We start from the raw sequence: 17,485 nt of genomic DNA, 5'->3' as shown, positions 1-17,485 counted from the left end.
TATATTTTTTTCAGGATTCTTTGATGAATAAAAAAAATCAAAAGAACAGCATTTATTTGAATTTGAAACAATGTAAAAGTCTTTACTGTCACTTAGCATCATTACTCCAGTCTTCAGTGTCACATGATCCTTCAGAATCATTCTAATATGCTGATTTGCTGTTCAAGAAACATTTATTATTATTATTATTATTATTATTATAAATATTTAAAACAGCTAAGTACATTTTTTTTAGGATTCTTTGATGAATAGAAAGATCCAAAGATCAGCATTTATCTGAAATACAAAGCTTTCGTAACATTATACACTATACCATTTAAAATCTTGGAGTCAGTATAATTTTGGGGGGAAAGAAATGATAAAAATTAATACTTCTATTTAGCAAGGACGCTTTAAATTGATCAAAAGTGATGATAAAGACATTTATAATGTTACAAAAGATTTCTATTTCAGAAAAATGCTGTTCTTCTGAACTTTCTGTTCATTAAATAAACCTGAAAAATTATACTCAGCTGTTTTCAACATAATAATAATGTTTTTTTGAGCAGCAAATCAGAACAGAATGATTTCTAAAGGATTGTGTGACTGGAGTAATGATGCTAAAAATTAAGTTTTGAAATCACAAAAATAAATTACATTTTAAAATATATTCAAATAGAAATCAGTTATTTTAAATAGTAAAACTATTTTTAAAATTTTATTTTTTCTGCGCTTTGGATCAAATAATGGCAGGCTTAGTGAGCAGAAGACTTCTTTAAAAAAAAAAAAAAAAACAATAAAAACTTTTGACTGGTACCGTATACTATAAAAAACGTAATAATTAACTACATCACAGCCTTCCATAGTGGCAACTAAGGAATCTTTAACTACTCCTGAGAAGAAGTATGCTAAATACCCCCAGTTTCCACTGGCGCTCCCAGTTAGTAGGGCCACGAACGGGGCGGAGTTTAGGACCCAGTGGTCGGGTAGTACAATAGAGCTGTTGTGTCGTGGTGAGAGGGTGATTTCTGCTTTTGGGATATTGACAGTGGGACAGAAAGGGGAAAATAACGAAAAAAACGGCTGTTTGCCTCACCTCTGGATTTCTGACTTGAAGACGGCCTTGCGGAGTCAATCGCCTTGTGCGATCGTCCCGAAACACTGGATTTTTGGATGTGAGGTAAGGGTGCAGCACGAACAATACTGCTCGTGTCTTCACACAGGGCTCAGTGTGCCAGTTATCCAGGCAGCGGGGCCTGCTGCTTCCTACAGATCCTTTATGAGCAGTTTTGTACGTTTATATTAGACAAGTATTGGTAGCAGCGATTACATTATCCTTGCGTTAAAGTTTGCGATCACGCACAGAATGTTGTTCTATACACACAGGAAGTGCTATTCTAGCAGTAGAAGGTATAGTAGTGACTGGTGAGGGTTCGTCATGTAGGGCGGCTCGAGTTTGGCGCCAAGGCCGTCAGAAACCCTCGCGCGTGCAGCAATGGAGGACACCAGCACCTAATGCTCACACACAGACACAGCAGTGCTAGTAAGTGAGACTTTACAGTGAAGCATAGCTGTGTTTACCCTACCATTCTTTATTTAGCTGTGTGAACTTGCAGAGTTCATCTGTTCACACAGCGTGTGAATAACTGAGTGGGAAATAACATTAGTCACAACACAAGAACTCGCTAAACGTTTCTTTTCTTTCCATGCTTAGCATTTGGTGAATGGGCACTAACTTAGGTCGTTGCATAATGACTCATAAATTTATTCGCTTGTGTTTCACACCTTTTATGTTATGTTAGAGCCTCGTGAAATGCATTGTCTTCCTCGTTCGGTAAAAAACACTAATGCTAAATCATTAGCGCGAAGAATGATTCAACCGACAGAATGCGTAAGTGTATCAAAATAGCATGTAGGCTGTAAAAAGTAAATGAATAAATGACACGAATTCAGTATAAACAAAGTTTTAATTCTGAGGCAGTACGAGCAGTGCAATAAAGTTTGGAGCGGAAGTGCTGTTGTTGGAATGCGGGAATGCCCTCCTCGAGCTTCCGTTTCCCCCCACTGCTTCCCGCGAAATCCCTGGCCGCACACTTTAAGCTATACGCTTTTAACCTATGGTTAATTTAACGTTACAGAATAAATGTAAACATTTAATATACTTGTTAACACCTTGTGGGGTTAGAAACTTTACGGAAGTTTACTAATATCAGTTTATAGTGCTTTTTAGTCAGTGAATGAAGGTTTGTTGGTACACTAGGCCAGCCAAGGGATTTTCATTTTAGTGAATCGAGTCTTTTGAATCATTTCACTAAAAGATTTGTTTATAGAATGTTCAGTGAACATTTATATTGGTGTCATTATGCAAATGCTCCATACCAAATGACAACAAAGCTGTTTTCTTCTCAACTTTTGAACTTTACTTTTAAGTTACAGAAAAAACTCAAAATAATAGCCTTAATAAATATTTTTTTATTGGCGTATGTGGTTTAATAGGTTAAAAAGGTTCTTTAGATGTATTAAATTGCCTTCCACATACTAAAATTATGTTCACATTTACTGTTCAGCAAATTTTTTCTGGATAAAATTTAGTAATTGTAGTATGAATCCAGTGAAAGTTTTCTCCACACTGATTTTACAACAGGTACAAGTTGGTCAACTGGATTCACTCCGCTGAGCAACGGAAAGCTGCCTGAATTAAAAGGGATTTCTGTGTGAGATGAGCTTTAATAAATCACTAAATTTAGATAAAACGCAATGGAGCTTTTTGCCTGTAAAATGCAAATTGATAATGTGAAAGCACATTAAAAAAATAGTTATTTTATGTTGAACCCAAAATGGTTCTCCCATGTTCTTATACAAAAAAAGAACCCTTATTTTTAAAAAATGTAGCGTCATTTTTACACATTCAGTATTCCATCATCATGCTGTGAATGAGACTCAAATGACAGAATGAACAAATGAAATGTCCTGTTTTGGCCGGTCAGTCAGCAGATTCTCATTCACAAATAAAATCTCCCAATCTGTTCATATCATTCACAAACAAGATGGCCTGGTTAATTTCGTTCATGCAAAGGTATTTTGTTTAGTGCTGCTCCCGTTCGTTCAGTAAAGAGACGTGTTTTCAGCAGGTCCACCAAATATTTCTGTCTGTACTCAGACTATTGGTTCATAGTGCAGTCAGTTTTCGAAAGCAGGAAATGAAGGAAAAATAAAAGTCAGTGAATGGAATTAAACAATAAAATCTTCCAAAAAAACATAACTTCTTTAATCTGTACAGTTCTTAATGGTCAATTCAACACGAAAGAAGATGCATAAAAGAGAAATTGAATTTGAAAGATGATTTCTACAGTGCATTTCTAAGAGAGTCAGTAAATGGGCCGGGTTTTTGGCACACTAGGCCAGTGTGAGGTGGGTGTGGGGGTGAAGTAGCTCTCAGCAGCCGCTGATCTGTAAGTGTTGGGGTGTGGGGTGGTCTGTCTGGGCAGAGCATTGTGCTTTATCATAGTGCAATAGGACGGAGTGGGGGTTGGTTTAAAGACTGTCATTTTGTCTTGCCATTTTGCACCACAAAACAAGGCCACCCAGATTATATAGTCTACTGTTTAATCACATGCAGTTGCAAATTTGAGATAAATATGACAATTTACATTATTATTTTGGTCTTGATTTGCAGTCTTATTTATAGTTAGGAGTCAGTCACACAATGCAGACGCATCCTAGGTGGAGTTTTCTATGATACTACAATACTAATTTTCCAAAACTCCAAATTAAGAATGTGGTGATCAAGTCACGCCAATCTTTTCAGTCTCATTAGTGCTTCCTTTTTAAAACATTCACATTATGTGAATGGGAGAGTGTGTGCGTCAGAAGCAGATGTTACTCTATGGGTTTGAAAGCCAGTCTGTTACTGTCACAAATGCGGCTTTAGATCCACGTCAAAAGTCCTTCATGGAGCATTGAAGAGGCACGCTGAGTGCTTTTTCTGTTTACTTAGTCTGGAGACATCACGGTGCACGGCAATCATAATAAGCGTGGAACTAAAGGTTGAATTACAGAGTTTATCTAATTTATAAAATACTTGTTTTGTACAGTACTAGTGATCGATACCAGCTTGATGGTAAAGGGTCGCACTAGAATTATGTTAGCAAAGTGTTGGGACAAAGTTTTAAAACTTTGAACAGTAGTCCATCCAGATCAAATAGCAAATCATGAATATTCAATATTGTCCAAATTATTGCATGCCTAACAGGGTGTGCACCATATTTACAGGACAGGCATTTTATCTCCCAAAATCCTTCATGGCTTCAATACCAATTCTTTCTTTTTCTTTTAACTAAGAAAGAGTGAATTAATCCAAACATCATTACTTGTAATCATTTGCCTTGCTTGTAAAATGTTCTTTTAAGATGTGTCTGTACATAGTTTCATATGTGTAGTTTGGCTGCGATTGCTTCTAGTGAGCTAGGTTAATATTTATTTAAGGAGGCCTCTCAGTCAGGTATTGGAGCGTAATGAATCACAGTGCAGGCTGCACTTTGCTGGCTGTCTATCAGTACTCTTATTCTTACTCTTATCCACTGCCTTTTTTACTACTCCACATTTTCATTCAGATTGTGAACAGTATGCGTTCACCACTCATGTCTTGTTCTTTGTTTTCAGGCATGAGTGAGAGGCAGAAGCAGCACAGCGGAGGAAAACAGTAGCATGCTCTTTGAATTTATGGTGAGTGAAAAACTGCTCAGTGAAAGGAAATCCATTAAAGCTGCACTATATGGAAATCACATCTATTTCAGGGTACTGAATGATGGTACGTGGTACGTTAATTTAGCTTGGGACATGTAAAAATTCATCCAATTTATAATGCTACATTAGTATTTTATGATGTTATGTAAGCTAATTGGTTGATTTTAACTTGTGTATTGATTTTTAACATGTGTGTGTTAAAATTGGTACTATAATAAATATATAAACAAGCCTACATTTATTTGATCCAAAGTACAGCAAAAACAGTAAAATGCTGAAATATTTTTACTATTTAAATTAACAGTTTTCTATTTTAATATATTTTAAAATTTAATTTATTCCTGTGATCAAAGCTAAATTTTCAGCATCATTACTACAGTCTTCAGTGTCACATGATCCTTCAGAAATCATTCTAATATACTGATTTACTGTTCAAGAAACATTTTTAAAATTATTATTATTATTTTTAATATTTAAAACAGCTGAGTACAAAGATCCAAAGATCAGCATTTATCTGAAATAAAAAGCTTTTGTAACATTATACACTTTACGATTCAAAAGCTTGGAGTCAGTACAAGTTTTTTTTATGGGGGGAGGGGAAAGAAATGATTGAAATTAATAATTTTATTTAGCAAGGATGCTTTAAATTAATCAAAAGTGCTGATAAAGACATTTAGAATGTTACAGAAGATTTCTATTTCAGATGAATGCTGTTCTGAACTTTTTATTCATCAAAGAAACCTAAAAAAAAAATTTACTAGCTGTTTTCAACATAAATGTTTTTTGAGGAGCAAATCAAAATATTAGAATGATTTCTGAAGGATCATGTGACTGTAGTAAAAAATTCAGCTTTGAAACTACAGGAATAAAGTATATTTTAAAGTATATTTAAATAGAAAATGGTATTTTAAATAGTAAAAATATTTCAAAATTTTACTGCTTTTGCTGTACTTTGGATCAAATAAATGCGGGCATGTTGAGCAGAAGAGACTTTTTTAAAAAAAAAAAAAAACATAAAAAATCTTACTGTTCAAAAACTTGTGACTGAAAGTGTATATTATTTTCTTTGAAATCCACCAAAATGTCTTGCAATAGTTCTTGCAAACCACTACTACTTGTTTTTTTTCTTCTGTTATGTGAAAACCACTCTTGTTTCAGTATAGGTGAAAGTGTTGTACCTAAATGTTTAAAGTGTAAAGTGGTTGAGTTGAAGATGTATTAAAGCTGTATTTTTCTGTTTTTATTGCAGGATACGTCAGGATGAAACGACTCAGGACTTCAAGCAGCAGTGACAGTTCAGACAATGAGAGTGAGTACAAACAAGCCTTACAAAATTCTGAATCTACATGTAAGTGTTATACAGAACAAAGATATTTATTTCTAGCTCACTCTTTTGTTGTATCATGAAGGTCCCTCGACATCCTTTTCCTCTAACAAGTATGGAAGCAAACCAGGCACCCCCGCCTCTGCTCAGAAGAAACCGGCAGAGGTAAATGCTTGTTTTAAAAACTCAAACGATGAAAAAAGACATTTTTCTCATTAAGGTTAATATGTGGTCTTATTTCTCCATTATAGGTGTTCAGAAAAGACTTGATCAGTGCCATGAAGCTTGCAGACTCTCACCATATTTCACCTGACGATTATTACTTGTTGGCGGACACATGGAAGCAGGAATGGGAAAAGGGTGTACAAGTACTCGCTAGTCCAGACACTATCCCTCAGCCCTCTGTGAGGTATGTCACTCTGAATAAAAACAGGTTTTTGGACATGTACCATCTTGCATGTCACTTCAGTTGGGGGTTTTTTGTATGTAGGATAATAGCAGAGAAGCCAAAGGAGGTCCTCTTCTCCAAACCGAGGAAATATATTCAATGCTGGAGTCAGGACTCTACGGAGACGGGTTACGTCAACATCAAGGAGCTGGCTGAAGCTATGTGTAGATACGACCTAGATGATATGGATCTATATTGGCTTCAGCAGCTCAATGCAGAGCTTGGGATAATGGGTGAGTGAGAGGATGCTTGTAAATGCTTCTGTGTAAGATGACATGCTTTAGGGAATAAAGTGCATTGTGTGTTACGTTCAGGTGACGGGCCGGTGGATGAGCTGACGATGGAGCGGGTGATGGAGGCACTGGAGAGACAGTGCCATGAGAACATGAACCACGCCATCGAGACTGAGGAAGGGTTGGGAATTGAGTACGATGAGGATGTCATCTGTGATGTATGTCGCTCACCTGACAGCGAGGAGGGCAATGACATGGTCTTTTGTGACAAGTGTAACATTTGTGTGCACCAGGTGAGATCTTACTGTCAGTAAATATATTTAGCAAAAATTCAACTTTTTTTGTGCATGTGTGTACTTGTTTTTGCTACATTGTGGGGACCAAATGTCCCCACAAGGATAGTAAAACCTGAAATTTTTGACATTGTGGGGACCGGCCTGTGGTCCCCACAATGTTAAAAAATTATTAAAAATAGTAAATGGTGTTTATCTGAAAGTGTAACGATACAAACATGTTTTCTGTGAGGGCTAGGTTTAGGGTTGGGTTAGGGGATAGACAATATCGTTCGGTCAGTATAAAAACTATAGAAGTCTATGGAAAGTCCCCACAATTCACAAAAACAAACGTGTGTGTGTGTGTGTGTGTGTGTCTAAGTATCCTACATATGATCTTGTAATATTGCAGAGCTAATATATATGACCACAAAACCAGTCATAAGGGTCACTTTTTTTTTTTTTTTTTTTTTTTAAACTGAGATTTATACATTATCTGAAAGCTGAATAAATAAGCTTTCCATTGATGTTTGTTTGTTATTATAAGACAATGTTTGGCTGAGACACAACTATTTGAAAATCTGGAATCTGAGAGTGCAAAAAAAATCTAAATATTGAGAAAATCACCTTTAAAGTTGTCCAAATGAAGTTCTTAGCAAAGCATATTTTTTACGTTTTGATATTTTTAAGGTGGAAAACTTACAAAATATCTTCATGGAACATGATCTTTACTTAATATCCTAAATATCCTGACATAAAAAGAAAGATCAATCATTTTGACACATCACTTGCTACAAATATACCTGTGCTAAGTGTATGTTCCAGGGTCACATATACATAAACATATATTTACTTATGATCTTTTATATAGGCCTTATATAAGAAATTAATACTTAAATTTCAGCAAGGATGATTTAAATGTATCAAAAGTGACAAAAGATATTTGTAAGGTTATGAAAATGTTCTGTTTTAAAAAATAATTCTGTTGAATTCCTCAAAAAATTCAGATTTTTTTTTTTTAAGGGTTTTTACAAATTCCGCTATGGAATAATTACATTTTAAAATGTATTAAAATAGAAACAGTTGATTTAAATTGTAATATTATTGTTTTTACTGTATTTATCAACATCAGACGTTTGAATGATAGTGTAGTTGTTACTGTAATTTTGTAAGGTTTAGTTGTATTTATATATTCATTTATTATTATTTTTATTTATTTATTTTTGTCATTAGTACGGCTATATATGCTAATACATTTAACAAAAAATGCAGTATTCATATTTAAATAGTATTTTTGCAGTTTAATATTCACAGTCATGCATTTTGATTTAAGTGTACTGACCTATTTTTGATTTATTCATCCAAGATTTGGCAAATTCCGTTTTATACCATAAATTCCATTCTTGTGACTGGATTCTGCGACTCCGTCTGCGTTTTTCGCTGAAATCATAGGGCTCTATAACAGCAAGGAATAAAAATGATTAAAACTGGATTTAAAATACGTTTATTGTAGTAAGTATTGTAAGCTAGAAGAAGATAACATTATCCTAAAACTCATCACACACATATTCTGTTGCAGGCCTGCTATGGCATTGTGAAAGTGCCAGATGGGAACTGGTTGTGCAGGACTTGTGTGCTTGGCATCAATCCCCAGTGCCTTCTGTGTCCTAAAAGAGGGGGTGCAATGAAGGCCACCAGGGCGGGCACTAAATGGGCTCACGTAAGCTGTGCGCTCTGGATACCAGAGGTGAGTTGTGTGTCATAAGGATGGAATTACACCTGCGTTATTGTTATGGTTGAATGTTGTTAATGTTTCATTAATAATATTACAAAATCAAACTTTCTTTTCTATGCCAGCATATTTGTTAGATTTATTTAAGAGTACCAGAGATGGACTAAAAGCCACAAAACTCCACTTTTGAGTTCATGGGTGTTTTAAGAGAATTTTTTTTATGTGTCTTTAGGTGAGCATTGCTTGCCCGGAGAGGATGGAACCCATCACCAAAGTGTCTCATATTCCTCCCAGTCGCTGGTCGCTCATCTGCAGTCTCTGTAAACTCAAGACTGGAGCCTGTATACAGGTAATTCTGTATAGCGCATAACTGGGTTGCAACAATAACTAAGTAATAATAATGTCAGTTTGAAAATGAGTTATTAGTTGAATATAAAAACTGAAAAAAATTGTCTTCCAGACATGTTTTTAACACTGTCTCTCATCTTCCAGTGTTCGGTTAAGAACTGCACCATCCCTTTCCACGTCACTTGTGCTTTCGAACACAGTCTGGAGATGAAGACCATCCTGGATGAAGGTGACGAGGTCAAGTTCAAATCCTACTGTCTGAAGCATAGCAAACCCAAAGCAGGAGAAGCGGGCTTGAGTCCGGCCTGTCACAAACCTCCAACTGAGACTGAGAAACTGGGCTTGAGGGCACAGAAGCTTCAGGAGCTGGAGGAGGAGTTCTATACACTCGTTCATCCTGAGGAAGTGGCCCGAGACCTTGGACTGCCAATCAGCCTGCTGGATTTTATCTTTCAGTACTGGAAGATGAAGAGGAAAAGCAACTTTAACAAGGCCCTGCTGCCACCTAAAGAAGATGAAGAGAACCTGTTGTTGCAGCCACAGGAGGACAGCATCCACACACGAATGCGCATGTTCATGCACCTGCGGCAGGACTTGGAGAGGGTGGGTACTCCCGTCATCATGGCTGAGGTTTTTTTTTTAAGACATAGATCAGAATGTTCAGCTAGTTGTCCAACAACTTTTTTTTTTTTTTTGCTGTGAGCAATTTTCCTGCATTCCCAGTTCAGCTGGTTTATGTATATTACCATTCAAATCTCTATAGGAATCTATATTGAAGTCTCTTATTAAAGGCATAGTTCCCTCAAAAATGAAAATTCTTTTATTAATTACTCACCCTTATGTTGTTTCAAACATGTTAGACCTTCATTCGTCTTTGGAACACGAATTAAGATATTTTGGATGAAATCTGAGAGCTCTCTTACCCTCTCATAAACTACAAGAATACTTCTTCTTGCTCAAAAAACTGAAATTTTAGAACTTTACTCAACAATTGTTCTTTTGTTGACGTTCTTGGTACCTTTCTGGCCCTTGAACGTGATAGGACCCTCTATGCAAGGCCAGAAAGCTCTCGGATTTTATCAAAAATATCTTAATTTGTGTTTCGAAGACGAATGAAGGTCTTAACGGGTTTGGAATGACATGAGGGTGAGTAATTAATGACAGAATTTACATTTTTGGGTGAACTAACCCTTTAATGTTTTTGTAAGCAGTCTCTTATGCCCACCAAGACTGAATTTATTTGATCAAAAACACAGTAAAAACAGCGATTTTTGTTAAATAATTTTTAAACAATTTTTTTTAGGATTCTTGGTTAATAGAAAGTAAAAAAAAAGACAGCATTTCTTTGAAATTTAAATGTTTTGTTACACTATAAATGGATTTACTGTTTACTTGTGATTAATTGAATGCATGCTTTACAAAAAAATGTAAATCAAACTTTTGAAAAATAGTGTAAATGCAAGCCTTTTGATGTTATGATCCTTATGTTTGTGTTGTTTTGTCAGGTGAGAAACTTGTGTTACATGGTGAGTCGAAGAGAGAAACTGAAGTTGTCCCAGAGTAAAGCTCAGGAGCAGATTTTCAATCTACATGTCAAACTCATCAACCAAGAGTTATCTGCAGGTAATTAACTATATATTTTTTTATTTTAGTATTTATTTATTTATTTATTTTCTTTTCTTTTTTATTATTATTATTATTATTATTATTATTATTATTATTATTATTAATTTGTAGGGGGTTGTAGCTTTTATTTTAAATGAACTTTTATTTAGATTTTTTTCTTCTTTTTTTTTTTTTTTTTATAAAAATATGTTTTAAATTATTTTTATATATTTATATACATTTTATTAAATGAAATATTTTATATTTCAAAAGTAGTTAAATTAACTTTGCATTTTTAACTTTAAACTCTACACTTATTTTAGTTAAAGGGATAGTTCACCCAAACATGAAAATTCTGTCATTAATTACTCACCCTCATGTGGTTCCAACCCTGTAAGACTTTCGTTCATCTTTGAAACACAAATTAAGATATTTTTGAAATCAGAGTTTTTTAACCCTGCATAAACTGCAATGCAACTACTACGTTCAAGGCCCAGAAAGGTAGTAAGGACATTGTTGAAATAGTCCATGTGATATCAGTGGCTCAACCGTAATTTTATGAAGCTACAAGAATACTTTTTTTGTGTGCAAATAAAACAAAAATAATGACTTTATTCAGCAATTTCATCTCTTCCGTGTCAGTCTTTTTAGTTTATGAGAATACCACAACACATGCATGTAGTGTTGCTGATGCAGGAGCCAATGAAGCTACATATTCTTGCAACTTCATAACATTACAGTTAAACCACTGATGTCACATGGACTATTTTAACGATGTCCTTACTACCTTTCTGGGTCTCGAACATGTCAGTTGCATTGCTGTCTATGCAGGGTCAGAAATCTCTTGGAGTTCTAAAAAAAAAAAAAAAAACTAAATTTGAGTTCCCGAAGATGAGGGTGAGTAATTAATGACAGAATTTTCATTTTTAGGTGAACTATCCTTTAACACTCAAAAAACGATACAATAAATAATCTGTATTTTGACATTCCAGCACCACTGAATAATTGACTAACTTCTATTTCTATTGGCAGGGCTTCCAGTGTCCTCTTCTTTAGAGAACCTATTGTTCCACCCTCCTAGGATAACCCTAAAACTCAAAATGCCCAAAGTGTCACTTGGCAATGGCAAGACCAGCTCCAAATCTGGTAATGGCCCCCTGTGCCCGGATAACAGCGGTAACGTATATGATACTTGTGAGGGAGGCATCGGTCAAGGGAAACCGCAACTTCATCTCGGACGGATAAGGATCGAAGAGCGTGCCAACGGTCTCTTGCCAGCCTCCGTCTACATTCGACGAGACGGCGGGACTCCCCCATTGGCCGTGAAGCAATCTGGCAAACCTTTAGCTCTGCACGCTGCCCTCCACGGTCAGTCGTCCAATAGAAAAAGCAAGACTGAACCAGAGAAAACCCGCCAATTAAAATCCAACGGCATTATGGACAAGCCCGTCCTCCAAAGAGACACTTCCTGCCAGACACCCAGTGAGAAAGACACATGCAGTGAGATTTCAGGAAAAAGCCAGTCAGGTGGATTCCACAAAACGTCTCTTGAACACTTCAGTCGATCTCTCAAGGAGGCCACTGTCAGTTTAGTACGGACTGAGGATCTTAGAGCATTTGAGAAGAACGCACGCAAGTCTTCCGGATTCTCCAAACCGGTTCCCAACGAGCGGCCACTAGGGGGCAGCAAATCATGCCAGGAGAGTGACGGTTACTGTCCGGATGCAGAGCTCAGTGACTCTGAGCCCGAGGCTAAAGGGAAGTGCCGGCAGGGAGGGAGGGGACAAAACCAGAGGGGACCAGCTGGAGACTACGTCAAGTCTACCAGCAGAACAAAACTGTCTTTTGGCTCTAGGACGTCAGTGCAAAGGTGACAATCTTCAAAAGCATTAAAAACATCTTAAACCCACTGCCACAAATTACTGTAGTCCTCTGGTGTAATCATAAGCGCCAGATTCAGTTTTCCTCTGTTGAGGATCAGCCGATGGTTTTTAGTACAGTGTGCCAAAACATTCTCCCTGGCTGATTGCGGAAGTGCAAGTGATTGGTCTATTTTTGTGTTGGACTGATATATATCACTGTGTCTTTCTAACCAGCCATAGTGTTTCTGCTGCACTTGGACTCAGTACGCGAGAGCACATATGCAGTAGGTTTTATGGGCTGTGAAGCAGTGTTTCTGTACATAAAAGGAACCTCACTTTTTAGACTGTACATAGTAGTTTGTGTTAAGATGTGGAGCACGTTGAGATGCTTTCCACGTACTGAAACGTTATCCTACTTTCTTACTGATATGCTTATGCAAATAAATAAAGACTTAAGAACTCTGATCTGACAAATCATGTTTGTTTGATTGTTCTGAGGTGCTGACGTCTGGCGGACTGCTTCTTTTGCCTAATTTTTTCTCTGTTCCTTCATCTTTTTGGTCTCTTTTCGTTTTGCTTTGTTTCCACCTCTTTGCTAATGTTAAAATTGGCATGCTAGAGTTGAAAAGAAAGTGTGCTTGTGTGCAACTGAAATGGTCTTCCATCTGTGTCTTCACAGTGTGAAGGAAATGACAAACCTTAGTGTTTATATTTAGAATAAATTTCATGCTGCATGTTGTTTTTTTTTTTTTTTTCCCTTTCTTTTTCTCGGATCCATTTTTCTGTCACTTCTTGGCACCAGATCCTTTCGTTATGTTGTAGAAGACCATGAAAAATGGCCTGTGATAAAGCAAGATGGATTTTTAATGTGATGTAGTGTTTTAGTACAAGACAAATACCACGTGTTTCAGCATAAAAAACATTTATAAGTCCATCCAAGTCAGTCAAATAACCTGGGCTCAAAGTTATTTATAAATAACATTAATAAAATAAAAAATAAATTTATAATGTTGCAAAAATTGCAGTTAGATTTTAAAAGATCTTAAAGTAATAAGAAATTAGGGATACGTTAAACTGATTAAAAGTGACAAACAAAAAAAGATTTCTATTTCAAATAAATCCTGTTAAACTTTCTATTAATCAAAGGATCCTGAAAAATGTATTGCATTATCCATTAAAATATTAAAGTTTGTGTAAAGGCACTTCAGACAGTTAACACATTAATTTTAGAAATGTACTGCTGAAAAGGTGTTACAAAGGCTGTGAACTTTGTAGGACTGGATTGTTAGTTAGACATTTAAACAATTTTTCACCAATTCTGTGTTCAGGATTTTTTGGGCGAACCTGAAATCGTGTTTCTATGACGCACTGGCCCCTCCCCTAACACTGTAATAACGAGCGCCTTATGCTGCCTTCAAGCCATGTCGTAATTACCGTAATTCCCAGATAACAACACGTGACTCATACCTTTAATGTTGTCGGACTCAGCGCCAAAATGAACCTGACGGCGGTCACGTGGTACATCTGTAACTGGTTTGTTTACAAGTTGTAATTACGAGTTCAGGAACACGTGAGGGCTTTGGCGTTGATAGTATTGTCATAGAAACACATAATTCAGATTATAAATGAATTATGAATTCAGAGTAGAATGTCACGTGTTTTCGGAATTACGGCATGGCGTGAATGCAGCATTAGTATCAGTGGTTAGCGAGTTAGTCTCATTACTGTTAATTACTAAAGCCTGCAGTTTACTAGCTAGCTAGGACTTTGTCACATAAATGCATATTACATGGTTGCCATAATTTACAAAACTGCTTGGTCTCTTTATTAAAATTTATTTGTGTTTGACAGTTGTGAGAGGCGGGAGCTTTCCCGTGAGTGGGCGTGGTTTCAGCGCCGACAGGGGACACGCCCCCAGTGTTTGCGAGCAAAGAATACTGCTTATTTTTACGATTTTGATAACTTACTCTGGTGTTTTTTTTATCATTTAATTTGGCTGGGTGGTTAATAACATTTCCCTGTGGTGTGACAAATTCAAAACATATTTGTGACCCTGGACCACAAAACTAGTCATAAGCAGGGGTATATTTGTAGCAATAGCCAACAATACATTTTATGGGTAAAAATGATCTGATTTTCATTAATGCCAAAAATCATTAGGATATTAAGTAAAGATCATGTTTTTAACTGTACAAAACAGTTTGTTTTGCAACTTGATATTGCAAAATTGGTGTACCATATTATTTTAATGTATTATTATAATTATGAGCACACTGGTTTGTAGTGCAAACAGTTTTAATGTTTTCTGCACATTGTTATTCTTCTCCTTTTTTCACTATAGTGTGTTTTCATGACGCGTCATCAAACAGCCATATTGGCGGCACAGAACGTAAAAGCCCCTGAACCAAATGAAACTAATATTTTGCTGATTATTTCTGCTGAAAATGGCCAGTTATTGTCATGTTTTGGGTTGTACTAATTGGTCGGACCGGGAAAAATATTTGGAGTAGACTGCCAAAAGTTAAAACAAATCGAGGAGGAGAGTGCAAAAAACTGAGGAACAAAAGGCATTTGTGGTTGGCCAAACTGAACCAGGATTTCCAGGGCAAGAATCATTCATGTTTGTTCATATCACTTCCGGTCAGGAAGGTGAAATATTTTTTTTTTTAAAGCTTTAATTTTTGGCGTTCTTATGCCTATATTTAGATAGGACAGTATAGGTGGACAGGAACCGAAGTGGGAGAGAGAGAAGGGGGTGGGACTGGGAAAGGTCCACGAGCCAGGACGGCGCCACACGTCAGCGCAGCATACGTCTCTTTTATCACCTATTAACTTTAATTTGCCCATGCATCTGGCCATAACTTACCATATCGTGATGTACTAGCGCAAACTCTCTGTGGCTTATGAACTGGAAGTCTCACCCATGGGCTTACTTCCATGTCAAAGAAAAAGGTGGATAGTAATATGGACATTTTTTGAGCATCAGGTCATCATACAATGGTTTCTCAAGGATCATGTGACATTGAAGATGGAATAATGGTTGCTAAAATTCCAGCTTTGCCATCACAGGAATAAATTACATTTCAAAATAGTTTTTTTTTTTTTTGAGTATTTGTTGATCAGATGAATTCTATCTTGGTGATCAGAAGAGGCTTTTTGACCCCAAACATTTAAACAGTGCTAAATCCAGCACTTTAAATCGTGAGGTCATGTTCTTGTAAAGCTCTAGAGTAGTAATTAGTGTTCTGTCATTTTCCTTCAACCTCATTCTTCTCCCAGAGCCTCTGGCTAGTCCAAAGTGGAAGTGTTCTCCACAGTTTTATTAATCTTCTCCGCTCCAGAAACCACCATTTCTGCACTCTGTGGTGTTTCCTCAGGCTGTATCTGCCTCCTGCTGTGAACTAACACAATAAGATAACTCGATAATAAGCGAATCATTTACATTCTGAAGATGTTTAGTCAGAGGAACATTCAAGAGAAACAATTCAAGAGCTTGATTCCAAATGTGGGTGTGTATATAAAGCCACACTGTTTTAAATATTAAGCTGAGTAGTGTATCATTCAGTATTGCTGCCCAGAATCATTTTCATTTCACATAAATATTAATATGGATAGGTAATGCTGAGTTCCACTGTCATCTGATGTTCTTTTCAAGATTAACCAGTTTATCTTTGGACTGAACTGATTTTCTTTTGGTTGAGTGGCTGCTGTGTTAGCTGCCACAGCAGGACTTCAGTGCTGCCTAAGGCTTATTGATCATTTGGGGAAAAAGCTGAGTTTGACTCTAAAGTTAGCACTCTGTTAAAAGAGAAATATAAATCATAGCAAAAAAAAGAAACATCCAGTTCTGCAGCCTTAGGTAAGTAAGGGATAACACACAGTCAGGTAGTCATTATTGCAAAATAATGGTCCCACAGGACCTCAGTGCTAAGTGGATGTTCTGTTTGATCAAATTCAAGTATTCCAGAGAGCTGTGAAATAACATTTAATATAGTTCGGAGCATTATTATGTTGCTTATTTGCAAGTTCAGCTAATGTAAATTACAGTATAATGTTAATTGTCGGTGCAGTTCTAGTACTACTACAAACAATATTAACTTGTAATTTATTCAACATCACTAGTGCTACTGCCAAGTGCTCCTTTTATAAAGCACCAAGTAACTTTTCTAGTCTTGGTTTAACATTGGTAAGATCTACATCAGAATTCCCAAACGTGGCAATGATCAACGTGTTCTTGAACACCTGTGTGTCATTTGAGAGAACTCTGACTTTCATAGGCTGGTTCAAACAGGTGTGTTTGAATAGAGCTGGACCTCTAAAGAGTGTCCAAGGTTGGACACTCCATGACTAGATGAACTTGTCCACATGAGAATAGAAAAACAGACAAAACAAAGCAATTAAGATACCTTTCAGTCAGGTCACAAACAAGAAGTATTAACATTTTTGCAACATGAATAATTAATCACTTTGAAACTTAAAGGGTTAGTTCACTCAAAAATTAAAATTCTGTCATTAATTACTCACCCTTATTTTGTTCCAAACCCTTAAGACCTTTATTCGTCTTTGGAACACAAACTAAGATATTTCTGATGAAATCTGAGAGCTTTCTGACCCTGCATAGACAGCAAGGGTCCTACCACGGTCAAGGTACAACAAGTACCAAGAACATCGACAAAATAGGCCATGTGACATCAGTGATTCAACCATAATTTTATGAGGCTGCTAGAATACTTTTTGTTGTGCAAAAAAATTATAATAATATAATTTAACAATTCTTTCTTCTCAGCGTCATTATATAATTACAAAGGAAAGAGAAATATGTAGAACACTAAGGTTCTATTCATGGATGGGATGCTGTTTTTTTTTTTTTTTTTAAATAGAAAACAAACAGATTTTGGACTGATAACCAAACATATGTTTTTATCTAAAACTATTA

General features: G+C 36.2%; 1 protein-coding gene across 2 annotated transcripts; it reads left to right on the top strand.

The window, feature by feature from the left end:
• Nucleotides 1–920: 920 nt before the first annotated feature.
• jade3 (jade family PHD finger 3) lies at nucleotides 921–13,014 on the top strand. Of its 2 annotated transcripts, none has more exons than XM_051113152.1 (12): nucleotides 921–1,159; nucleotides 4,642–4,704; nucleotides 5,975–6,034; nucleotides 6,135–6,214; nucleotides 6,301–6,458; nucleotides 6,540–6,730; nucleotides 6,812–7,023; nucleotides 8,582–8,749; nucleotides 8,967–9,083; nucleotides 9,227–9,685; nucleotides 10,588–10,705; nucleotides 11,720–13,014. In XM_051113152.1, the coding sequence occupies exons 3-12, from the start codon at nucleotides 5,986–5,988 to the stop codon at nucleotides 12,559–12,561; spliced, it is 2,394 nt and encodes a 797-aa protein (XP_050969109.1). In that variant the 5' UTR covers nucleotides 921–1,159; nucleotides 4,642–4,704; nucleotides 5,975–5,985; the 3' UTR covers nucleotides 12,562–13,014. The 2 variants fall into 2 exon arrangements, with proteins under 2 accessions (XP_050969109.1, XP_050969110.1); XM_051113153.1 differs by lacking the exon at nucleotides 921–1,159 and adding an exon at nucleotides 1,244–1,522.
• Nucleotides 13,015–17,485: the final 4,471 nt, after the last annotated feature.

The sequence above is a fragment of the Labeo rohita genome, chromosome 6 (genome assembly GCF_022985175.1).
Source record: "Labeo rohita strain BAU-BD-2019 chromosome 6, IGBB_LRoh.1.0, whole genome shotgun sequence".
In the NCBI taxonomy this organism is placed as follows: Eukaryota; Metazoa; Chordata; class Actinopteri; order Cypriniformes; family Cyprinidae; genus Labeo; species Labeo rohita.
This window is presented reverse-complemented; position numbering and strand designations above follow the sequence as displayed.

Bases quoted from the DNA above. Each gene is read 5' to 3' on its own strand.
- jade3 (XM_051113152.1), top strand. From the start codon at position 5,986: ATGAAACGACTCAGGACTTCAAGCAGCAGTGACAGTTCAGACAATGAG. The intron at 6,035-6,134 runs GTGAGTACAAAC...TGTATCATGAAG, and splicing joins TGACAGTTCAGACAATGAGA to GTCCCTCGACATCCTTTTCC. The intron at 7,024-8,581 runs GTGAGATCTTAC...ATTCTGTTGCAG, and splicing joins GTAACATTTGTGTGCACCAG to GCCTGCTATGGCATTGTGAA.